This window comes from Scyliorhinus torazame, chromosome 13 (genome assembly GCF_047496885.1).
Source record: "Scyliorhinus torazame isolate Kashiwa2021f chromosome 13, sScyTor2.1, whole genome shotgun sequence".
NCBI lineage: Eukaryota > Metazoa > Chordata > Chondrichthyes > Carcharhiniformes > Scyliorhinidae > Scyliorhinus > Scyliorhinus torazame.
In genome coordinates, this window is record NC_092719.1 from 203,329,882 (window position 1) to 203,356,119 (window position 26,238).

A 26,238-nucleotide genomic window follows, 5' to 3' on the forward strand; every position below is an offset into this window, starting at 1 on the left:
ATAGTGGCATCATCACCAATGTCTTGGGGCCGGTTGGTTTTGCCCTGTCCTTCAATGAACAACATGGGAGGGGGCACACCCACACCAGACATTTGGGCAAGTCCAAAATTAGTGTTCTTTTGTCAGAAAGGAACCAAAATGTCCTTTCAGGTTTTGAGTAAGCAACACTTTGGTCCTCATTGCAAGAAACAGCTGGGTCATTCAACCTGAATGAGTGTGTAAAGATATTTATATATTCATGGCAGCGGGATTCTGCGGAGTTATGGGGTTTGGGGGATGGGGCAGGGGAGTGGGCCCGGATAGGATGCTTTTTCAGAGGGTAGGCGCAAACTCGATGGGCCGAATGGCCTCCTTCTGCACTGCAGGGGTTCGATGGGGAAAAAAGATATTAACAGGAAAAGGCAGGGGAGATAAAGATAAACTATTTTCACTGGTTGGAGATTCTAGAACTCGGTGGGGGGGGGGGGGGGGGATAAACTGAAAATTAGGGCCAAACCATTCAGGAAAGGTGTTAGGAAGAACGTCTACACATAAAGAATGGTTCCACAAATGGCAATTGATTGATGCTTGATCAGTTGTTAACTTTAGATACATTTTTGTTAAGCAAAGATATTAAGGATATGGGTCAAGGGCAGGTACATGGAGTTAGGCCACAGGTCAGGGTCAGCCATGATCTCGTTGAATGACGGGACAGGCTCAAGGGGATGAATGGCCTGCTCCTGTTCCTATGCCTCATGTTGAAATTGTCTTTGCAAAGCGTTTGGATCCAAGAATGGCATAAATGTATTGTACATTTCTTTTTTGGTAGCCCAGAAGTTGAAGCTCCTTACATAACCGCAGAAGAACAGGAAAGGCTACTGGAGCTGTATCAGTACTTGTACAGTCGCATCCACAACTCTGCAAGACCACTGAAATACATCTACTATGCAGGGGACAGAGAAAACCTATTGGCATGGGTAAGAACTAAGGCTTGTAACATTCTAGTACATTCCATTGAATCTACAGCTCAGCTGCTGGCCATTCGGCCCAATTGGTCAGTGCTGGTGCATATACTCCACATGAGCCACCTCCCACTTGACCTCAGCTCACTCAGTGTGGCCCACGGAACCTTAATTAGACCCTGCGCAAAAAAAAAATCACAGGAAAATGAGCGGGATTCATCTTGATGATTTTGCCGGATCTAACTTAACAGCCAAATGCCCAGTCATACAAGCGATTTTTCCAATAGTAACTATTTAAAATGGCGGGTTGGTGGGTGGTGGAGGGTGTGCGGCGTGGACCAGAGCAACGCAAAATCAGAGGTGGTAACTGGGGACTTTCACCTCTGGATTTGAAGTGCTGGAGTGGGACGTCTGTCAGTTCGCCTTCTGAGCTTGAAATATGGACATGGCCATGCAGTTCATCACGGACATGTAAACCACAGCAAAAAGGGGGTAATTTTATAACTATTAGGGGTGTAGCAATATTGCTGACCTTTCCATGTGGAGTTTGCACATTCTTCCCCTGTCTGCGTGGGTCTCGCCCCCACAACCCAAAGATGTGCAGGTTAGGTGGATTGGCCACAGTAAATTGCCCCTTAATTGGAAAAAAAAATAATTGGCTACTCTAAATTTATTTAAAAATACATTAACAGAGGGTCAAATATGTACAGAACAACAGATGAATAACAGTATGAACATGCACAAGCAACCTCTCTCTTCCAGCTTCCTGGTCAGTCTGAGGTCACCTGACTCTTAACATTCACTTTGTTGCTCTGTTTCTCTGGTTATGATTTTGGCGGTTAATAAGGTCGCCTTTCTTAGTCTTAATTATGAATATGCTTTCAGAGTCGCCAGGTATCTCTTGATACTGCCACAAGGTTCAACCGAATACCGATCAAAGAGCCAATACACCAGTTAGTCAGTTCAAAGTCAATACTATTTATTTACACACACAGCAAGATCTACACATGCACAAAGTACTACAAACTAAACTATCTCTAACGCTAACGCCAAACTTAGCTTCGGGTGCCCACTCAGTCAGAGGAACGATGGCCGTTGTTCGGATCTGAGGTTGTTGGGTTCGAAGAGGTACAGGAGAACAGCTAAGGTCGTCCGTCTGGTAGCGAGCGTTGACCTTGGACTTACTTGCTTCTGGTGCAGCTGGTGGATGGGTTTCTCCACTTTGAGAGCCAAATCCAAGAAAGCGATTCTCTCTCGGGGGTTTCTTCTTATACCCGGAGGGGCTTTGTGCGCTTTTGGGCGGGCCTTAAACTTGGCCCCAATTAATTGGGCCGCTTCTCGATCATTGGTATTGGTCTTGACCAATAAAGGGGTGGGTGCCCTGATGGCTGCGCGTGTCTTTGGTGGCCGTTGGCCTTGCTTTATTTGCACTTTTGGTTTGGGGAACTGGCGCCTGGATGTCTGGAGCTATATCGGTTGCTTGGGTGTCTTTCCTTTGTTCCCGGAGATGGGCCATCAGTATGTTAATTGACCTACAGTTTCAGTCCCAAAGCTGCCTTTCCAATATGCACACAGTCTCTGTGCCTGCTTAGTAAGCAAGTACAGGCTCTACGCTACTCTGTCCTATGAATTGGAACTTTTACCTAAAGTGCTTTATGTACACACATCATAATAAAATTCAACGGGGGCTATGACATTCACGCATGCATTACAAAATAAAATAAAAAAACTGGAACCTCTAGCTGTCCTTAACTAAACTATCCTTAATCAATGAAAACATGTACAACATTTTAAACTATACAGTAACAGCAACATAGGTCTCTCTGGCTTGGCAGTCAAGCACAGAGTTTTACATCTCTTTTATTAGAACAAACAAACAAAAAAAACGGATGCACTTTAATTCACTTAAAGAGGGTGGGGGGTTTGTTGAAGTCCGAAAATAAGGGATCTGAATGTGTATACCGGAGTGCGGGAGGCTTTCCTCTGCCATTTCCTAAGTCTTAGTGTCTGAACGAGTACAAGTACTAATAGTGCTTCTACAACATAGGACAGGGAATACCAAGTAATGAACTTGTCACACTAGGTCGGTGTATCGGTTGCTATCTCTGGGTACAGTGAATGGCAGGGATGGGAAATATTCACGGCTTGTGTGGTAGGGGTCAGAGGGGTCGCGTCCGCGCGCAACTGGAGTGATACCACAAAGATCCAAATGTAGACTATGATGGTTGTCTTCAAGTTCTTCTTTCTTTCGTAATCTTCCTGAGGCTTCTGTGGTTCCGGAGTTCTGTGGACACAAGCATAATTTCTGTTATTATCTTGCTTAAGATCTCGTATGTCTGTCTGTCTGTCCTTTTATTGCCAATTACCCATTACAATTGGTCACCATCTGTGACTCCCTCATTTTTTTTTTAAACCACATGTTTGGGACAAGACATCCGAGAAACAATACTGACACAGCACGAGCAGTCTCGCAGCCTGCGAGGGCGATGCGGTGAATGTACAACCCCGGTGTTTGAGTATGTAAATAGCATACGGAAAGCAACCTAACGGTCGTCGTAAAACAAACAAAAGAGTTTTGAACTAAAAGTTCCAAATGGGGTGCGTATGGGCCGCGGCGGGGCAAGAATGGGTGGAATCCCTGGGTAGGACGGTGACCAGTGCCGTATGTGGTCTACCCGAGCGTAGCTGACCAGATGGGGGTCCTCAGGCAGGGCGGAGATTAGTGCCGTTTCTCCACTGCCTGAGCGACCGGCAAGAACGGTAATAATTTGGGGTCGTCGTGGGGGTTGCCTACTGTTGCTATCTTCTACCTTCAAAGCAGAAGAGTAGCTATGAACGGTTGTCTGCGGACAAACTTGTTCCATTAACTGCCAATGGGTGTTAAAAGAGTGGTGGCTTGGGGTCATGAAAACCTTGAGGTAACAAACAACATTAAACATTCACAATAACACACAAACATAACAAAAATCATGCAGGTTCCATCAGAAAGGACACCGTAACTCTCCATCGGTTCCTTTTTATCATCATCTGGACACCTCATTGCTCTAAAGCGAACAGAGTCGCAAAGGGATTTGCGTGGTGGGAGTCAGACTCTAAGTCATCATCTTCTCCCGGTTGCCGTACTCGTGACTGGAGTAGTTGTGCCAAAGCTGCTTGGGGCGAATTGGGGTCATCTCATCATTCCGGATGAGCCTGAACGAATTGTCTCGGTGCCAGTGTTTTGTATCGAGGTTGGAGCTGCTAGGTGGTAATCCGTATTCGTCGGGTGGTGAGTCTGGATCAGGGGCTTTTATTGCAAAGGGGTCGCTGGAATCATGTTCGGAGTCGCTGGGAGTGGGGCCTGGTGCAGGGGTATAATCGTAGCGTGGTGGGCTGGGGCTGTCGCTGTCGGTTGGCGGAAGGGAGAGGCAGAGACGTGCCTCTGGGGTGGAGCCGTAGTTGTGTCTGAGGATGGGCTGGACAGGTTGGGGGACGGTAGGAATACGTCATTCGTGGGTGGGGCGTGATCATCTGCTGCCGCAAGCTGGATGTGGTGTGCATGGTTGTTCTGCGAGCCAGAAGCCTTAATCTGGTTTATGGGGAACCAGGCAGACTTGCTATTAGGATATGTGATTGTATATACAGAGGGGCTGACTTTATCAGAGATGGAGTACGGTCCGGCAAATTTGGGGGAAAGGAATGAACTGGGGTTGTATAGGGATATACTACTTGCTGCCCTACTACAAACTCTGTGGCGTGTACTGTCTTATCAAGGCAAACTTTGCTTTGCTTCTTGCGTGTCCCAAAGCTGGGCTGCTTTTACATTTTCTAAAATCTGTTGAACTGCTTTCTCATGGGTGAGGGTGGTGACTGTGGGGCTGGCCAAATCCAGTCCGAACAAATATTCTGTCCCTTTCATGGGGCGTCCGGTCATGAGGGTGTGGGGGGTGTATCTTGTCGACGTGGATACCGTGTTTCTTATGAACATTGGTGCAAAGGGGAGAACTGTGTCCCAGGTGCTGTTGTGTTATTGCACCATTTTTCCGAGGGTCGCTTTTAAAGTCCTGTTCATTCTTTCTACTATGTCGCTTGATTGGGGTGGTATGCAATATGGAATTTTTGTTTGATTCCGAAAATTGTAAGGACTTTTTCATCACCCGTCCTGTAAAATGGGAGCCTTGATCAGACTCTATGCTGCGTGGAAGTCCCCACCTTGTAAAGATGTGCTGAGTGAGGATTTTGGCTGTCGTTTTGGCTGTGTTTATTCTGGATGGAAAGGCTTCCACCCATTTTGCGAAGGTGTCGATGACCACCAACACATATTTGAAACCATTCCTGCAGGGGGGTAGGAGTCCCATATAATTGATTTGCAAGTTCGTCCAGGGGCCATTAACAGGACGGGTGTGACTTAGCTGACCTTTCTTTGCGAATCTGTCTGGATTGTTCTGGGCACAGGTTAAGCAGTTCTCAATGCAGTGAGTCACATCAGTTTTTAAATCGGGCCACTAGCAGAGAGGTCTGAGGTGGGCTAGGGTGGCTTCTATGCCTTGATGTCCATGGTTGTCATGGAACTGGCAAATAATTTGATTCCTGTCCTGGCTGGGGACTGCATGAATTCTGTCTTTTAAAATAACACCGCCATGTGTTGTCAATGCGTTTTTGTACTTATCATAGGGGGCTGGGAAGTTGCCTTTTAAAACTTCCCTGAGCTGTGTGTCTTTTTGGGCCTTTGCTAAATCCTGAATGTTGGTCTGTGAGACCTGAACCGCGTGTACTGGGACGTTCTCGGGGGGCGTTCCAAAGGTGACCATGTCTGGAACCTGCCTTTGCTAGGACGTCTGCCTTAACGTTACCAGGGGGGGGGAAAGAACGATGGTGGCTACGAACTTTAATGATGCCATATTTCCGATCTTTGGCAGTTTTTAGGATATGCTGGAGTAATGGGGCTGAGGGTAGGGGTTTTCCGTCCGCGGAAACAAATCTACTGGATTCCCACAGGGGTAGGAATTCGGTCAAACTGTTGCAGACATATAAACTGTCAGAATATATGTCGGCTGGGGTCGGGAACGAGTCGGGGTGCTCTAAAAACGTAAGCTACGGCTGCTAGCTCTGCTGCCTGTGAGCCTAAATGTCCTGGCAAATTTAACGATATTTCTTCTCGGGCGCGTCCCTGCGCGTCCTCTACATAAATACCGCAACCGGTAATCCTTTTTCCGTTTAAAACTGTGGAGGAGCCATCCACATAGATTCTAAGGGGTGCACATGTGTCTGTGGGCTGGGGTCTCTGGGGTGTAGTACCTGGTTTTGGGGGAGCTGACTTTGGTACAAAGGGTCCTGTATTGTGTTTTGTGGTTATTATTTCGCACTCATGTGGGGTGCCTGCATAATGTAAATTATCGGCGAGGAAAGTATGTGTCTTTGCCCTCTTTACTGTAATGTCCCGTCCCTGTAAGAGAAGGGTCCAATGGGCTGCGCTGACTGTGCCATCCTTAAGTCTACCATCAAGTAGGAGTTGTGTTGGGGTGTGCTCAGTTAAAATAGTGATGGGGTTGAGTCCTGTAATGTAGGCGAAGTATTGTACTGCCCAAAAAATTTTGAGCAGGTGCCTTTCGCAGGCAGAAAATCTTTGCTCGACTGGATCTAATACACGTGAGGCGTATGCCACGGGGTCTAATTGATCATGTCGTTCTTGGAGGAGCACGGCCGAAAGGGTTCGGTCGGTGGTAGCAACTTCAATTGCGTACGGGGAGAGTGGATCTGGGACCTGAAATGCGGGGGCTGTGCTGAGGGGTCTTTTTAAAGCATCCACGGCATCCGTGTGCTGTGGAAGTCATTCTCAAGGTGCCTGTTTCTTGAGAGGTTCGGATAGGGGCGCTGCCTTTGTGGCAAAACCGTCAATGTGGTTTCTACAGTAGCCAACCAGTCCTAGAAATGACCGGAGGGCTGTGACGTTATGGGGCAGGGGTAATTTGACGATCGAGTCGATTCGTTTCTGCTCGATCTCGCGTTTGCCATGTGTGATTACTGTTCCTAAGTAAATCACTTTTTCCTGTAAAATCTGGGCATTTTGGGGGTTCACTTTACAGCCAATTTAATGTAGGAGTCCTAATAGTTCAGCGAGAAGCAAAATGTGCTCTCCCTTTGTGTCCGTCTGTAAAAGCAGATCATCTACATATTGGACCAGACAATCGGGTCAGGAAAAATTGCGAAACCATTTGCCAGCAGTCGGTGGAAAATGGAGGCGGAGTTGTGGAAGCCTTGTGGAAGGCACGTCCACGTATATTGCTGTCCCTGGAATGTGAAAGCAAATGTATATTGGCACGCTTTATCCAATGGAATGGACCAAAAGCCGTTGCTAATGTCCAAAACCGAAAAAAAAGTTTGACTGTAGTCCCTGATTGAGCACGGTCTCGGGACTCGTGGCTACGGCGGGGGCTGCTACTGGGGTTACTTTGTTTAGTTCCCGATAATCAATGGTCAGTCACCATGATCCATCAGGTTTCCTGACGGGCCAAATTGGGGCATTGTTCGTGGAGGCTACTGATCGAAGTACGCCTTGGTCAAGCAGACTCTGTATAACTTTTGAGATTTCTCCCGCTGCTTCTTGGGGGAAACCATACTGATTTTTGGGGTCTGAGGTCGGGACCTGTAATGTTTGCCAAGCCAGCGATTTTGCCACAGTCGTGCTTGTGCTGTTTAAATGCTGCTTTGTGTCGCTGCAGGACTTCCCTTACTTCTTTGTTCTGACTAATGGCTCGAGGGTCGAACCAGAAGTCTCCTACTGTGCTAATTCTATTTTCATAGTCTCCAACTGTGAGCGTGGCGGGGGCTCGTGCTGCCTTTGCCATTCTCCACACACGTTTGTTTACTGGGTCGAAGGATAGATTGTGGGAGCTCATAAAATCGATACCTAAAATGTGTTCGGCTGTCTGGGGTAGATCTACTAGAACTACTGGGTGTTTAGTTTTAATGTTCCCTATCTGAATCGCTACAGGGGCTGTGATGTGTCCCTGCTGCAAATGCCCTGTAATACCGCTGAGGGTAATGGTGTCTGTAGTGGGCCACGTGTCTCGCTGAAACATCGTGGAGGAGTTGAGCGTGATGCGGGACCCTCCTGTGTCCCAAAGAAATTCTACGGGGTGTCCCCAGACTGTGCCTGCCACTACCGGTCTACCGGACTTGTCCCAAAGGGTGTCGCAGCCCCAAGTTGGGGAGCCCGAACACCGTCAGTCGGTGCCGTTCATTTCTGCGTTATCAGAACGGGCGCTAACACTGTGAATTGGCTTTGCCCTATTCTTATTTTGGGTGCCTGTCTGCTGGTTTCTCTGCTGCTTCTGGGGCGCATTGCACTCTCGTGCGTAGTGTCCTAATTGGCCGCAATTACAACACTCTTGGTATTTGGTTTACTGTGGGCTGTTTCTTCCCTCATTTACCCATGCGGGGTTCTGGTGCGTCCTAACTGGATGCATGTTCGCATCTGCCTGCTCTTCCTCTGCTTTACCATAAGCTGTTTTACCTTGAATGGACTGTTCCCAAGCGCGGGACAATCTTTTCAAAACCCATTTCTCGTTGTGGGCCTCGTCTGAGGGGTTGTAATTTGCGCAAGCTCTCTGTCCTGCCTCTGTCGCATGAGAGACTAGGATGCGGGTCCATTTGGTCATATTATCTGAGGTCAAATGGGTGTGGGCTAACTCTCCAAACACCGCTGTAAAATGTATCCACAAGCGTCCAGCAAATGCTGTGGGGTGCTCTGTCTTCTTTTGCCTACACTTGTTTAGGCCTTCTACAGGGTCTCCTTTGTTATAGCCGATCGCATCTAGGATCGCTGTGTGCATTTCTTGGAGGGTGCCTCCTCCTACATTTTGTGAGTCGGAAAGGGCCGCCACGACTGAAGGGTCGAGGCTTAAAACTGTGAGCTTCACTTGCTCTTTTTCCTCCAGGCCGTACATGGTTGCCTGTTGTCTGACTCTTGCAAAGTAATGGTGGGGGTCCGATGTGGGTAGGAATGGAGTAATCCTGTCGCACGCGTCCCGTAATTGAGTGACGGTTAATGGGGTGGTGTATAGAAAATCTGGGTCTCCTTCTGTTGTGGCCCTGCGTTGTGTGGTGACAGGGTTCATAGGGTTGTGCTCTGCTGTGCAGTCGGGGGTTGGGGTGCTTTTCTCTTTTGTGGCTTGTCCTGTGTACATGTGCCATGTATATATCTGTGGGCAGTCTCGTTTAACTCCTGCCAATCGGGGCCATTTTCTTGGTCTAATTGGGATCCAAACGTGCTCTGGAACCCATTTTGGACAGAAAGCAGAGATTGCAGTTCTGCAATTTGCTTCCGGCACTTTGCATGATCTACCGCGCTCTGCCTTCGTTCCATCGTGGAAGTGTGGAGTGCTCGTAGGGCTGCTTTTAGATCATTACACTGTTTCTGTAACTGCTCAACTTGTTGTTCCGTTTCCTCCCTTACCAACACCACGCGTTGCGTGTCTTGGTAGGTCTTGTCGTATTGCGACTGAAAGCTGCTTAAATGGGCGAGACAAGATTGGTGTGCCTGCTTGGCATCAGCCATCTCCTTGTCCTTCGCCGCTTACTGCTCTCTCAGTTCCCTGTTCTCTTTCTCATATTCATTCACGTCTCCTTCACTATTCTTGTCTCTCTCCTCAATCTCTCTACGGAGTGTCCTCACGATCTCCTTTGTGCCTCGCAATTGTGTCAAGCAGGACACGATTGCCATCGGCTTGCGAGCTTTCCCTCAGCTCTTCTTGTGGATCTCTGGCAGGTTCTCCCACCAAGTATGCCCTATACCTCCTGGACCTGTTTCATCATTGGCGCAGAATTCGCTCCAAAGGGGCCATCCTTTCCCTTTGAGGTACTTTCTGATTTCCTCTTCCCATACGGGACACTGTCCTACTCTACTGGTCGCTGCGACCTCAATTCTTGGGGGTTCATAAGGCCTTCCATTGCCTTCATTGGCATTTCTATCGGTATCTCTGGGGTCTCTACCGAATTTGGAACAGGGGGTGACAAAGTGGTGATGTAAACACGGGTACGGCTTACGCTAATTTCCGGCCTACAAAACTCCCGACAATTTTACGCAACAAAATCTTCCAGGTTTACCTTATATCCCTGTTAGTACGCATGCAAATAACACACTTCCAAATCTTGGTGGTTTGATCAGTATTGGGCTTACGCTTGTGGTTTTTTCTTTCTCCAATTGGATTCTAATTCAAATTTGGGTTCTCTCGGAGTGACGAGGCCACTTCTAGGTTGAATCCCATCGGAGTCGCCAGTAATGTTGCTCTGTTTCCCTGGTTATGAATATGGCTGTTAATGTGGTCGCCTTTCTTAACCTTAATTGTGAATATGCTTTCAGAGTCACCAGGTATCTCTTGATACCGCCACAAGGCTCAACCGAATACCGATCAAAGAGCCAATACACCAGTTAGTCAGTTCAAAGTCAATACTATTTATTTACACACACAGCAAGATCTACACATGCACAAAGTACTACAAACTAAACTATCTCTAACGCTAACGCCCGTACTTAGCTTTGGGTGCCCACTCAGTCAGAGGAACAATGGCCGTTGTTCGGATCTGAGGTTGTTGGGTTTGAAGTGGTACAGGAGAACAGCTAAGATCGTCCATCTGGTAGCGAACGTTGACCTTGGACTTACTTGCTTCTGGAGCAGCTGGTGGGTGGGTCTCTCTGCTTTGAGAGCCAAATCCAAGAGAGCGATTCCCTCTTGGGGATTTCTTCTTATACCCCCGAGCGGCTTTGCGCGCTTTTGTGCGGGCCTTAAACTTGGCCCCAATTAATCGTGCCGCTTCTCGATCACTGGTATTGATCTTGATCAATAAAGGGGTGGGTGCCCTGATGGCTGGGCGTGTCCTAGGTGGCCGTTGGCCTTGCTTTGTTTGCGCTTTCGATTTGGGGAACTGTATCGGTTGCTTGGGTGTCTTTCCTTTGTTCCCGGAGATGGGCCGTCAATTTGTTAATTGACCTACAGTTTCAGTCCCGTCTGGGAGCTGCCTTCCCAATACGCATACAGGCTCTGTGCCTGCTTGCTTTCCTGACATTGTCCATAGTTCCCTACATTCATTGCGAGCATCCATTTTGTATTCTGGAAGTGGCCACCCCAGATCTACAACTTGTATACTAATGAGACACCTAGTGGTCAGTTCGTGAATTACACCACAACCATGATATCACTACAGATCCGCCTGGCGGGCGCATCTGCTGCCGAAAAGCACGCTGTGGAGTGCTTAGTAAATCCCACCCTGAATTTCTGCTGAGTTGGATGTACAATAAACTTTTTTAAAAAATTTAGAGTACCCAATTCATTTTTTTCCAATTAAGGGGCAATTTAGCGTGGCCAATCCGCCTACCCTGCACATCTTTGGGTTGTGGGGGCGAAACCCACACAACCACGGGGAGAATGTGCAAACTCCACACGGACAGTGACCCAGAGCCGGGATCGAACCCGGGACCTTGGCGCCGTGAGGCCGCTGTGCTAACCACTGCGCCACAGTGCTGCCTGACGCACAATAAACTTGTACAAGGTACAAGACGAGCTGCTGCATTATTCCTCCATCATATATTAACAGTTATTATTGTTATTGCCCCCACCTTTAACAACCAGGGGGGCGGGATAGGGGTGGTCGTTCCCGAATTTCCGACAACGCTCTTGGCAACTTTGGGTCTGCTCTGGGAATACTATCCCGTAACAACCCAGCGGAGAGTTCAGAATTTGGCATCAATTGCTGCTGAGCTAAAAATGCCAACTGGACCCCAAAGTTAGTTGCTGTGTAGGAAATGGAAAGGTGATTCCGTTGCAGTAAATAGCACTCATTTGAGGAGGCATTGAGGCATATTGATGAAGGAAAGTGAAGAAAGCATCACTCTGAATTGGTGTTTAAAAGGTGATTGCTGAGCAATTGTGGCAACGTAAAACAAGATTTACCCCCCAGGTGGTCTGTGCGATACTTCATCGAGGAATGCCATGTGGTTAAATGTCGAGGGAATTCACTCTGAGGCTAATCTGTGCTGGGATCACAGATGCAGAGGTAACTATATAGTGTATCAAAACAGCGACTACTTTGTGGGCAGTGTCACGCCATCTCTATTCTACACTGAATTTTGAAATTTAAAAAAAATTAAATTTAGAGGACCCAATTATTTTTTGCCCAATTAAAGAGCAGTTTAACGCGGCCAATCCACCTCGCCTGCACATTTTTTGGGTTGTGGGGGTGAGACCCACGCAAAAATGGGGCGAATGTGCAAAGTCCACACGGTGGTGACCCGGGGCCGGGATTCGAACCTGGGTCCTCGGCGCCATGAGGCAGCAGTGCTAGCCACTGTGCCGCCTTGCCACCCCTGAACTTTGCAATTTGCCACAGTTGGGAGCAATGGATGGATGCCATTTGGAAGAATGCTTACTTGGTATTAAATCCCAACTCGCTGGGAGAGTTTGTTGGAATGTTTGGCGGAAGCTTCGTGTTCCCTTGAACCCTGCATGCCACAGCTCAGCAGAGATTGCCCACCGCTGCCACATGAGATTGTGGAGGCCGCTTTTGTTAAATGGGTTACCACTGGCGCTAAAGTTATGCCAATCAGAAACCCGGCGGCCTCCTTGCGTAAAATCTCTCACCCCAAGTGTAGCAGTGGTAAAGCTGAAATAAACCGAGATGTTTGTAAATGTCGACATGCCTGAATCTCCTGCTTCCTAACTCTTGTCCTTTCTCTCACTCACTGTCCAGGTTACGAGCGGATTTGAACTTTACATGTGTTTTACTCCTCTGGGAACCAAAGCTACTGCAGTGGGTGCTATTACCAAACTAATGAAGTGGATCAGGAAAGAAGAAGACAAACTCTTCATCCTCAACCCAGTGACATACTGACAGGGCATGGCTGTGATTGGTGGACTCCCTCACTACCTACCAAAAAATGGCAAACTGACTAATCAGCGAGTACGTATGCGCGGGGGGAGGAGGGGGCACTGAAAGTTAATGGTCACTAACGCTTGTCACAGAGTTTTTAAACGGAAGGTAAGGTGTTAGCCATTTCTTCTTTTAAAAAAAAAAGCACTACTTCCGTTCCAAATACTTGACACCAATTAGCTGTCACCACCCTTTCGAGGTTGGGATCCCCATCTCTCTGGCTCGACTCTCCATCACCTCATCCAGCCCTGACGTCGCGGAGCTTTGTTTGGAGGTTCGCTGGTTTAGAGAGGAAGAGAACAATCCCATAGGATCCGCCGCACTGACACAAAATTGCAGGTCGCTCCAAATTGCTCCCTGGGTGCCGGGGGGAAGAGAACGATCCCAATCCCGGAGGAAACCTAGTGGACCAATCAGTGCCCTCCAGCGAGCACCGCACCAGTGAACTCCCGAGATTGAAAGCGAAGCATGTAAACATGGAAGCGGGATCAGGTCATTCAGCCCCAGATGGCTGTCCGGTCAAAGGGCAGAGATTCCCTTTGAAGAGCAGGGCCTTACTGCAAGTCTCAAAAAGAAACTTTGAGCTATACTAAAAACAGAAGCCTGAACTTTGACCTCACTGACGCGAGGTCACTTGAGATGGCGTGGAATACCTTAAAAGTAAATCGGCTAATGGCCAATACACCACTTACTGCGAATGAGCAAGAAATATCTGTCAGAAAGAGAATTGGCAAAAAATAAGCAAAAAAAAAAAAAATTGCCAAAATGTCAACAACTCTGGGATTGTTGCGATGTTTGATGCAAAACCTGTGACGAATTAAAAGGAGTTTTTGTCGTTTAAAATTGATGGAAAACCAGACAGAGCCCAATAGGGGCTGTGATTCCTCCCATACAACTTCCATCTTTACTGTGGTCCGGCCAATAACAGGGAATGCTGCCCTAATAGGAAGCTGGGCTAAACGCTGCTGTGTGGCAACAACAACCACTTGCTTGCACTTTGACAGCGCCTAGGATGTCCTTCAACATTAAACAGTGCTGCCATAAGAACGTTGTCAAACATAATTTGACACCAGACCACATGAGGGGTGCGATGACCAATCAAAGAGGTCGATTTTAAGGAGAGTCTTAGAAAGAGGAGAGAGAGGGGCAGAGCGACAGAGGAGTTTAGGGAGGGAATTCCAGGCAGCTGAAGGCACGGCCGCCAATGGTGGAGCGATTAAATTCGGCGGTGCACAGGATGCCAGATCGGAGGAACGCAGAGATCTCAGAAGGTTGCGGAGTCGCACGAGATTATAGAGATGGGCAGGCGTGAGGCCGTGAAGCGATTTGAAAACCAGGATGAGAATATTAAACCGTCAGCTATGACACGATGCTCACCTCACGCAGACTGAATACTTCGATTCTGCTCTGTCTCTGTGAGAGAATGAGGCTTCCAGGCACTGTCGGCACCATTTTCAGGACAGTTTTGCCTGATGTCGCCCATGGAAACCCCAAATGAGTTGATGAATGGGAACATGCCAGCTGGAAGAGCAATAAATTCTTCAAACACTTGAGTATTATAGTTTTTAAAATGTGACCCATTAAAGTTTGCAGTTAGTAATTTATTTTAATGGTGGTCTGGTCTCCGGAAAGCTATCAAATTGAGCTTCTAGTGCGTTATCTTTAATATGGTGTTCTGTGTATCATTGACTTCCAGTGAAATTATTGCCCCCCCCCCCCCACCAAGAGTAACACCCTGCAGAAATAATCCTTTATTGGGAGAGTCAGCCAATGGCTAGGACCAGGAGTGAGAAACCTTCCACTCTGCACCTCCCAGAAACCCGAATTGAACACTGGACCAGGAGGAAGAGCTGGGGCAATAAAAACGCGTAGTCACCTGTCACAGCCACAGCGTGCATTTATATAGCGCCCTTTTGTGCAGGAAAACGTCCCTCGGTGCCCAGCGGGATTGCTATGAGGAAGAAAGGTTTGGCGCTGGGCCAACGTAATGAAATATTGGGGCAGATGGTCGAGGAGGTCGGCTCCAAGGATCATCTCGAAGGACGTGAGGTGGGACGGTTTAGCGAGGGAATTCCCGAGCAAAGGGAGGTGAAGGCGGGGCCGCCAATGGCGGAGCTATTAAACTCAGGGATGCACAAGAGGTTAGACTTAGCGGAGCGCTAATATCTCAGTCATTCTAAATTCATTCAATGTAAATGAGTGGACAGTCTTGTTACACAGTATAGGGAGGAAATCGACCCATTGCTCTTTAAAAAAAATTAATTTAGAGTACCCAATTCATTTTTTTCAATTAAGGGGCAATTTAGCGTGGCCAATCCACCTACCCTGAACATCTTTTGGGTTGTGGGGGTGAAACCCACGCAGACACGGGGAGAATGTGTAAACTCCACACGGTCAGTGACCCAGGGCCGGGATCGAACCTGGGACCTCAGCGCCGTGAGGCAGCAGTGCTAACCACTGCGCCACCAAGCTGCCCTCCCATTGGTCTTTGATGAAGGTGGTCTTTTGTCTTTATTTTTATATCATGCTTTTTTGTCAACTCAGGGTGAGAGGACCATGTTAACAATCTATTTTGCAAGCTTTCTCTGGAATGATTCCTCTAAACAGGATTTTGCTCTCAGACGCTCTCTCTCTCTCTGTCTCTTTCTCTCAGCCAGGCAGCGTGTTCACTGGCAAAGAGACTTGAATATAAACCACCTGGGGGCTGGGGCAGGGAGTCTGTAAACATTTTAAAAAAAAATTTGATTTAAAAAATGCGGCGGTCTCCTTTCTGCGGACCCAAGGTTTGTGCGTCTGTGGTGTGTTTGAGAGACAAATGTTCCAGAGAGAGATTGCATTTTTTTTGCATAGCGATAATCCCGTTTAGCAGCTTCCCCCCCCCCTCTATTATAAACAAACAGACCAGTGTTTTAATAAACAGTGAGTGTTGCAATGTAAAACAGAACTTATTCCTTCTTCCCAACACCCGCTGCATTACTCAGTTGACCGGTTCACGGACTCCTCCCATTTTTGTGGTCTTGTGGTTCCACGTCGATGTTGAGTGTTTTAAGCCTCACTCCCTTTTTAGTTCCTTGTCTGTCCTTTGGATGAAGTTTTGTTTGCACTTCAGTCCCAAGCTCCTGATCTACGGGCACGGATTGCGGAGAGGGGTGGGGAAGGCAGTGGATCTTCTTGTGCACCTGCTCCTGGGCCTGCAAAACTCGCCATTAACAGATCCAGGCAAGCGGGCAACCGAGAGCGACATCCGGCCGGCCTGTCTGCCCCTCTTCCGCGGCTATGTTCATGGCTGGGTTTCCCTGGAGAGGGAGCATGCGGTGTCCACGGGCGCCATCAAGGCCTCCCGTGCCCGGTGCGCACCGCAGGGGCTGGATTGCTTTATAGATCCTCTTAATCCCCTTTTGATTTGATGCTTGACAAGTTTCCGTTGCTCTTAGTTTTGTTTGGGCAGAGCCCCTACCAGGAGCGGCCCCTTGCAATTTGTCCCTGAATTTGCTTCTGTTATTATGTTAAGTTGTTGGGGCCCAAAATAGTTCACTCAGTTGACCTCAGCCGAGATTCAGAAGTCTTCGGAACGCTACCTTTCCTCTCACGTGACTGAGCTGCAGGCGGGAAGAACTAAATGGTGGTGGTTAATCAAAAATGCACAATTCCAGCAGCGTTTGTGAGTGGCTTCAAGACGCCGCATGTCTTTGGATGACCAAATAAACTGTTGCTTTTGCAGTTAAATACATCCCACGATACCCCAAGGCTTTATTCTCGATGCAGTATGTTGGGTTTTCATGGATTGTTATTGCTTTCCCTTAAAATTAGTTTTACGACCAACTCGGAATTCTACTGAGACATCTAATTAACATTCTTTATTGATCAACACGGTGCTATAACCCATGACATCCAGTGGGCACGAATATTGAGACTCCCTCGTGAACAACAGACTCATTGGAGTCCTGCAATCGCATCGTCTTAACTACTGGTGAAGCTTAAACAGGACTGAGTAAACGTTCCTGAGGGAACTCTGTTTTTATAGGGTTAATTACATCTTCCTAATGTGATGTTACTTTGCAAATGCATTCTATCCCTGTGTGCTAGTACATGTGTACGTTTGCCAGATATGTCACTGCATTAAATGACATTACTGCTCCCTATCCGAAGCACGCGTGTATAATACGTTCATTCATTGACCTTTCTAAGTGGCCATGGCTGTCTCGTGTCGTGCTTACCTCCTCTCCTCAATTCTTATTCAAAAGAAAGCTATTCATCTCTTAAACTCTGCTTTTACACCTAGAGTGTGTGTGCATGTGGAACTGTGTGTGTGAGAGACTGTATATGCATGTGTATCTGTCACTGTGTCTGTGTGTGTGTATCATGTGTGCATGACTCTTCTGTTTAAGTTGGTGCAGAAGACAATTGCTCGGATGGTTCCATGCATGAGGAATTTCAGTTGCAAGGTTATGTTTGCACCACACAAGTGCCAGGCAATAACCATCTCCAACAAGAGAGAATCCAACCATTTTCTTTTGACATTCAATGGCATTACCATTACTGAATCCTCCACTATCAACATCCTAGGGGTTATCATTGACCAGAAACTCAACCGGACCAGCCATATAAATACTGTGGCCACAAGAGCAGGTCAGCGGTCGGAAATTCTGCAGCGAGTTACTCACCCCTTGATTCCCTAAAGCCTGTCCACCAGCTCAATTCCCTAAAGCTCGGCACCCTCCAGGGCAAATCAGCCCGCTTGATTGACACACCATCCACAAACATTCACTCCCTTCACCACCGATGCACAATGGCAGCCGTGTGTAACATCTACAAGATGCACTGCAGGAACTCACCAAGTCTCCTTAGGCAGCACCGTCCAAACCCATGACCGCCCCCATCTAGAAGGACAAGGGCAGCAGATGCATGGGAACACCACTACCCTGCGAGTTCCCCTCCAAGTCACTCACCAGCCTGACTTGGAAATATATCGGCCGTTCCTTCACTGTCGCTGGCTCAAAATCCTGGATCTCCCTCCCTAGTGTAGGTACAGTGTGTGTACCTACACTACATGGGCTGCAGTGGTTCAAGAAGGCAGCTCACATCACCTTCCCAAGGATAAATAAGGATGGGTAACAAACGCTGGCCTCACAACATCCCGTAAATGAAATTTTAGAAAAGGTTAGAGATGCTGGGGTTGTTCACCTTGGATGAAAGGAGATTTGGCCGAGGTGTACAAAGTAATGACAGGTTTAGATTAGGTGGTAAAAGCTGTTTGGGGAGGCACAGGTGGAAGGTTTGCTGCCAATGCCTTGCCTGTGCAGTTGCACTGGTTTGCTGCTTTATTCCATGACGTCATTGCGAGTGACAGAATAGGCAGCAGCTAGGGCCACAGGTGGTGTTGCTCAAATCATCACAGCCATGTTTGAGGTTGCTAGGTATATCTTATTGGCCTTGTTTGTTCCTTATTTCCGACGGCGTATTTCTCTGACTGAATTATTTCATTCCTTGACAAATTTGAATAGCTGGAAGGGAACGGCTCGGGAATCTGTTAGAACTTATTTAAATAAAGCACGCAGCTGCCTCAAGGAAGTGCGGGGGCCAGTCCGGTACAATAACGTGAAAAAGACCACAGTGCTGCATGTAAATACGCAGCTCATGTGGAGTCAATAATGAGAAATGATTAACATAGTCCCATCCGCGAATAAAAGTGTTCTTATTCCCAGAAATAGGCAGATGGAGACATCATTGTTACTCGCGCAGAGGGTACTGGCAGGATGGGTACAATGGAGAGACGTCACTGGGATTTCTGTACATTCAGCGATCAGGGCACTCGCGCAGGAGGGTTTCAGCAGCCACCTTGGGTTGGCAGGAGGCGCAGTGATGAACGAGGCCGGAATTCTCTGGCCGTTGTGATTCACTTGTCCCGCAGGCCGCACATCCCTTCCCATGGGTTTCACCACGGCTTGGGGTGGTCACAATGGGAAATCCCATTGGCAAGCGGCGGGAAGATCGAATTCCGCCACCAGCGAACAGCGCGTCGCCGGGAAACGCGTGGCTGGGGATGGGGAGGGGGGGGCGGAGAATCCTGCCCGCTGTGAGGAAGAATAGCTTTCTGTAGCCAGTTGTAGCGACGTGGAACTGACTGCCTACAAGGATGGGAAGGGAAATGACGAGGGGTTCTCAAAGAAAAGTGGATTGCCGCTGAAGGAAAAGGGGTTTGGGGATAGAGCTGGGGAAATGGGATTGACTGGATTTTTAAAAATTATTTTATGGGACGTGGGAGTCACTGGCAGTGCAATTGTTGCCCATCGCTAATTGCCCTTGACGGGGCAGTTAAGAGTCAACCATATTGCTGTGGACCTGGAGTCACGTGTAGACCAGACCAGGTCAGGGCGGCTTCCCTAAAGTGAACCAGATGGGTTTTTACGACAACCGACAATGGTGTCATGGTCATCATTAGACTTTTAATTCCTGATTTTTATTGAATTTAAATTTCACCATTTGCCGGGCTGGGATTCGAACCCGGATCCCCAGAGCATTGCCCGGGTCTCTGGATTACTAGCCCAGTGACAATACCACTACGGATTGCCCTGCACAGAGCCAGTATGAACGTGATGGCCAAATGGCTTCTCACCGTGCAGGACTGACTCTGAGCTCCCAGCCACCGATACTTAATATGAAACCCAGTGTGGTCCTGGAACCAATAGGAAGCATTGCTCTGGGGGGGTAAATGGCGACATTATTATAAATAGCGGCGCAGTTTTGGGATCTCCGTCCAGCACCAGTTATCAGTGGCAGTGCTCAGGATGTGTGAGGGGGGCGGAGCGTGCCAGCTGCAGGCGGGAAAGAGGATGTTTAAAAATCGCCAAAATGTTCCTGAAGAGGACGTTTCATTCCATTTCTGGAACACATTGAGTTTGAAGATAACATGCTGTTGAAACATGTTAAGTCCCCCAACCTCGATAGTAAAAACTGGGAAATAAGAATATTGATCTGAAGTGATTTGTTTTTCCGATCGGGAAGTCGCATTCATTGGCGGATGGGCGGTTTTCTGCAGTGGCTACTTTAAACCAACAATCACATCATTGTCATTGAATTAAACACCGGTGTCTGGGGTTTCTCTTGGAGCTGCTCCTACCGCACCCCTATCCCATGGAATTCCATCCCATTTCCGACAAAAGTACGGCATTAGAATATTGAGGCAATTCCTGGCCCCCCGTTAAGATACCCTGCAGAGTTTTAGGTCCCTCTCGGGCATTAACACCATCATGCACAGCCCTGGAAGGCTCACCTGTTCTCAGGAGACTGGGCCCAGATCGGGGGCTTGGGAAAGGATCGGAAATTCTAGTTGTCATGTCCCCTGCCCAGTTGTCCACCGGAACTCCCAAACTGGCCGAAATGGTCAATTGTCACTGGACATAATTTAACTCCGGCTAAGATCTTTGCGTGGGTCTCACCCCCACAACCCTCAAGATGCGCAGGGTAGGCGGATTGGCCACGCTACGTTGCCCCTTAATTGGGAAAATAAACTGGACACTCTAAATTTAAAAAAAGGGGCGGGTTTCTCCATTGGCTGAAATTGCAAAACGCGATTGGGCAGAGAATAGGTTCTGACGCTAAAATCGCGGCGAGCGCCGATTTGACGCCAAATCGCAATTCTCCGTCATGTCGACAGCGGCATCAATACAGTCTGGAACGTACGTACAGTAAACACTATGCCATTAGCGGGCCCAACCCGGTATTCACTGGGACCTCGGCGATGCTCCAACTCCGATGGGCTGAGTTTCCCACAGTGCAGTTCACTTGTGCTTTAAAACATTGTGAGACTGGCATCATGATTGCTAAAGGAGAGAGAGGGGGTCCGGAAAGTGTCCAACATCACCATAGTTTGCTGACAGTTGTACCACTGGCCGGGGGGCTTCTTCCAGGGCTGGGGGGAGTAGTGGGGCATGGCCAGGAGGTGGGCTGTGGGGTCAGGGTGGACGGGCGTGGAACACCATTGCCGAAGTCGGCAAGGCAGCCATGCAGCTGCGCACACCGCTAACAGCCCACTTTGAATCTGGTGCCCCCCCCAGGGCATTCCCCCGAGGTGCCCTCTGGCACCAGCCAACCCATCAGCTGTATGGACGTGCTCCAGCACAACCAGTGCCATCTTGTTGGCTGGGATGAGTGTGTGTGGGGATTGTAATGTGTATGTGCGGCTACATCTTGTCAGCCTGTCGAGTGTCAATCACGAACCCGGCAAATCCCGCACCGTTTTTCATTGGAATCGATTGTGTTCCACATGGCGCCAGTGCTAGCCCCTTAACGGTGATGTGTTGGGTGTTCTGGATCACAAACTGGTCACCAACACTGGAAGTGGTGCAACTCTATTTTATTATAAGGTTAACTATATTGACATACTTGAACTGTGGGTAAATGCAATACCAGCTTTAACTGTTGACCCTTGCCTAGTCCTAACCAGGTGATGCACTCAGCACATGGTGAATGTCTGTGTTGCAGGCTGTGAGCTCTGTGCTCCGAGCTGGCTGCTACTAGAATGAGCGGGAACTCTCCTGTCCCCTGTCTTTATAGTGCGTGTGCTCTCACTGGTGATTGGCTGCGGTGTTGTGTATGCTGATTGGTCCCACTGCATGTCCATCAGTGTGTGTGTGTGTGTCTGCACCATGATGTACTGGTGTATATTATGACAAACGGTAGTGGAATCAGTCCAGGTTCGGCACTAGTTTTACTGTCATGAAAGGCCATGAATTCTGCGTCGGAGTCGACACGTAGTCTCAGAAACGGAGAATCCCCCGGCGAATCATGCCCATATGTTCTGGTCGTGCCCGGCACTGGATGGGTTTTGGAGGGGTTTCGCGAGGACTATGTCCAAGGTGGTCAAAGTCCAGGTCAAGCCGAGTTGGGGGTTGGCACTATTTGGGGTAACGGACGAGCCGGGAGTGCAGGAGGCGAAAGAGGCTGGTATCCTGGCCTTTGCGTCCCTGGTAGCCCGGCGGAGGATCTTGCTCATGTGGAAGGACGTGAAGCCCGCCAGTGTGGAGGCCTGGATAAACGACATGGCAGGGTTCATTAAGCTGGAGAGGATAAAGTTTGCCTTGAGAGGGTCTGCGCAGGGGCTCTTCAGGCGGTGGCAACCGTTCCTCGACTATCTCACGGAGCGTTAGAATGAGGTCGGTAAGCAGCAGCAGCAACCCAGGGAGGGAGGGGGGCGGGGAGGGGAGGGGGGTGTCTCTTTCGGGGGGGGGGGGGTATTTGGGCGGGTGGGGAGGGTGTTTTCCCTCGGGGTACTTGTAAAAAAGCATATGGGAGGGTTAATATGTGCGGGAGAAACCCATTGGACAAGTTCTGTATTATGTTTGATTGATATGTTTATGTTCTGTTCTGTTTTCTGTTACGGGGCGGGGTGGTGGGGGGTTTAATTGGTTGAAAATTTTTGTTGGAAAATCTTTGAATCAGCATTTTTTTAAAAAAGAAACGGAGTAGTTAAAAGTGAATCGCAGTAATTGTGTGCTTTGTGCTAAATAATGGCCTGCTATGGTTTACTATGTGCTTTAACAAAAGTCAATTATTTCCCTGGATTTAGCTTGGTGGCAAGGCCTTGGGGTTTGTGGGGGCATTAGAGCGTTTTGCAGAAACGGGTTCATCAAAGGCCGGGACCCATGGATTAAGTTTACGCGTCGTAGCGTTGACTTTGGTCAAAAGACGGTGCTCCCAGTTTCCTAGCTCTCCCCTGCCACCTGGTGTGGACAACTGGCGTTACAAAGCTAACGTCATGGGCAGCTCCTAGAGCCAAGGAGGCCTGAAGGATGCAGGGCTGTGCAAAGCCCTGAGATCGCAGGGTAAACATTCAAGGGCGGCAGAAAAGAATCTTTAATTTTCGATTACAATTGTTGAGGACTGTGTTGATCTGGGCGCAGGGTGTGGGTGGGGTTAATGAGGCCAGAATGTTGCCTGCAGAATATGACGGTTCTGCTAAAAAATACATGCTATTATTGTACATTTATTTTCCAGATTCCTAATTAATGTAAAGTACAAAAACTGGAAGATATCTAATACTGCATTGCTGTGTGCCTGATTCTCCAGAGGTTCTTGGTGACTGGAGAAATGCTCCCTCTGGTGGTGATAAGGATAACATTTCTATAAATTGGGGACAAGTCACTGTGATGAAGAGGGATCCAAATAGGTTTCTTACTTTGCTTGAATTTTCATGACCAAGGCTTAGGTGAAAAATTAGACAAAAAATTGTAACTTAAATAAAAGATTGCTGGAAGGAAGCCTATAGCCTGTGTTTTCCCGTCAATTAATTTGTGTCATATTTTTAAAAAATCACAGGAATTTAATACCTATTAAATAAGTTTAACAGAGGGAAAGGCCTATTACATATTGGAGGCCTGTTACTGACCAGGAGTCGGAGTAGTGAGGAGAGCAAATTACAGACAGTGTGAATCACAAGAGGCTTTTGTGTTCTGAGAGCGAAACCCCGGGCTCAGCCCGGTGTCGGCAGCGAGAATCGCGATTGGGCGGAGAATTGGTCGGGGTAAAAACGGGATTGGCGCCCGGCTCCACCCCTTCCTAATGCTCTCAGGTGGGGGGTCACGTGGTCGTGAATTGGTGCAAGTATTTATGAGCTGGGCCCAGGCGCCATGGCTGTTGAGGGGGAGCGAGAAGGTAAGAAAACTCTCAAAACATTACGGCCTGGCTGGGTGGTGTCTGACTGGACCATAGGGAGTAGCGGGGAAGAACCTGGTGGCAAGTCTGTGCACTTGAATGAAATGAAAATGAAATGAAAATCACCTATTGTCACAAGTAGGCTTCAGGTGAAGTTACTGTGAAAAGCCCCTCGTCGCCACATTCCGGTGCCTGTTCGGGGAGGCTGGTACGGGAATTGAACCGTGTTGCTGGCCTGCCTTGGTCTGCTTTCAAAGCCAGCGATTTAGCTGTGTGCTAAATCAGGTAAACACCATAGCACATACATACATACATACAGATGGACAGATCAACGGACCAATCAACACACACAACACGACAGCCAATCACAGGCAAGAGCGTACACAGTACAAAACAGGGAACACGACACTTCCTGGGCACTCGAGCAGGAGACGGCTCAGGGCACAGAGCTCATTGCAGGCCACTCAGACATCCACCATGTGCTGAGTGCCACTACAAGATAGAATTAGGAATAGGTCCACAGAATCAAGGGTCATGATCGAACCTCAGTAAACAGTTTACCAATGTAAATAGATGTTTGAAATAAAACTGCGTTGTACCATTCACAACCGCGTTGGTTCATCTGTGTGGCAGAGCACCCAACACTTCATTGTACCAGGAGTGACTTTGGTACCTACCTAAAGATCCTCCGGAATCTGCCATCCTGCGCCATGGACACCGTCAACACGCCGCAGCCGCTGCAAGTCGCTGGAAACCTCGGCGTTAATTGGAAGCTGTTCAAACAGCGCTTCCAGCTCTTCCTGGAAGCCAACGAAAATGAGCGCGCTTCGGACACCAGAAAGATCGCCATCCTCCTCACCACGGCAGGTCAACACGCCATCCATGTCTACAATTCCCTGGTGTTCGCGGAAGGCGAGGACAAGCCCAAATACAAGACGGTCCTTCTCAAGCTCGACCAACACTTCAACGTCGAGGTCAACGAGAGCTTCGAGAGGTATCTCTTCCAGCAGCGCCTGCAAGGTAAGGATGAGCCCTTTCAGTCATTCCTTACGCACCTCCGCACCCTCGCGCAGTCCTGCGGTTACGACACCACCTCCGATTCCATGATTCGGGACCAGATCATTTTTGGGGTCACCTCGGGCACCCTATGCCAGCAGCTCTTAAAAATAAAAGGCCTCACCTTAGCCTCCGCAATCGAAGACTGCGTCCTGCACGAAAACGCGGCTAGCCGTTATACCCAATTTCAGGCGGCCGAATCGGCGCGGCAGGGGTCCTAAGCGGCCGGATCAGCGAGGCAGGCTCCCTACGAGGCCGAATGGGTCCAGGCGATCGAGTTTCCCGCGGCCCAGACAAGGGCGGACATTTTGCGCGCTTTTCGAGGCCTCCCGCGCTTGTGCACGCCAAAAACTACGGCAACACTGAGGGACGTGATGCGCAGGCACGCTCGACGCAAGACCGAACCGCGCATGTGCAGTGGCGCAACGAACGCCATGATGTCACGATGTGCAGCAACGGTGGAGCCACACATTTAAAGCGGCAATGTCCCGCAAGAACCCGACAATGCCTCCGCTGTGGCAAGGTGGGCCACTACGCTGCTTGCTGTCGAGCAGCTCAACCTGTCAATCTTCCACAACTCCGACAACCTAGCAGAGACGTGCGGACCATTCAGCCTCCTTATTATGAATCGTGCCCAGACGATGTCCAGGCCAGTGACACAGACGACCGGGACGCCTTCCGTGTTGCGGTCATTGATGGGAACCGAATGTCTCCAGCCAGGACCCACCAGCCGGTGCAAGTTAACACGATCAATCTGGGTGATGAATGGTGTGCCACCCTAACGGTCAACCGATCATCGATAACGTTCCGCCTGGACACTGGCGCCTCCGCCAACCTCATAGCATGGTCAGCCTTCTACGCCATGAAGGTCAGACCACCAATTCGGCCGTCCCGTTGCAGGATGGTCGACTACAACGGGAACGTTATCCCGGCTATGGGATCCTGCCAGCTCCAGGTGACACACAACACACACACGGCCACACACTCATTCGAGATAGTTGGCTCATCAAAGGGCTCCCTGCTAGGCGCAAAGGCATGCAAGGCTCTCCACCTCGTGCAACGAGTCCACACTCTCTCTCCAGACGGCACATCTGACTTCCCGGATGCAGAGTTCAGCGCACAGCTCCAATCGCTCCTCGCCCACACCCAGGAGGCATTTGAGGGCATGGGAACACTACCCCATACCCAAACGGGAAGAGATCACGAGCGAAATGGCCCGGGCTAAAATCTTCACAAAACTGGATGCCTCGAAGGGTTTTGGCAGATCCAACTGGGTCCGTCCAGCCGAAAGCTGTGCACCTTCAACACCCCTTTCGGCAGGTTCTGCTACAACCGAATGCCATTTGGCATCATCTCGGCATCCGAGGTCTTTCATAGGATCATGGAGCAGATGATAGAAGGCATCGAAGGGGTGCGCGTCTACGTGGACGACGTCATCATCTGGTCCACCACACCACAGGAGCACATCTATCATCTCCAGCTCGTCTTTGCGCGCATACGCGAAAACGGCCTGCGCCTCAACCGAGCCAAGTGTTCTTTCGGCCAAACCGAGCTGAAGTTCCTGGGGGACCACATTTCCCGGTCAGGGGTCCGTCCGGATGCAGACAAGGTGAGCGCCATTACAGCCATGCCGCAGCCGGCAGACAAGAAAGCAGTGCTACGCTTCCTTGGCATGGTCAAC

At 49.0% G+C, this 26,238-nt stretch overlaps 1 protein-coding gene across 2 annotated transcripts in view; it reads left to right on the forward strand.

Moving 5' to 3' along the window:
- mon1a (MON1 secretory trafficking family member A) overlaps positions 1–16,990 on the forward strand; it is a 58,351-nt gene extending 41,361 nt beyond the window's left edge. For both annotated transcript variants that reach the window (XM_072472921.1, XM_072472922.1), the window contains exons 5-6: positions 809–956; positions 12,669–16,990. In XM_072472921.1, coding sequence (XP_072329022.1) covers positions 809–956; positions 12,669–12,809 — 289 coding nt within the window. In that variant the 3' untranslated portion in view covers positions 12,810–16,990. The remainder of the gene's footprint in view (positions 1–808; positions 957–12,668) is intronic.
- Positions 16,991–26,238: the final 9,248 nt, after the last annotated feature.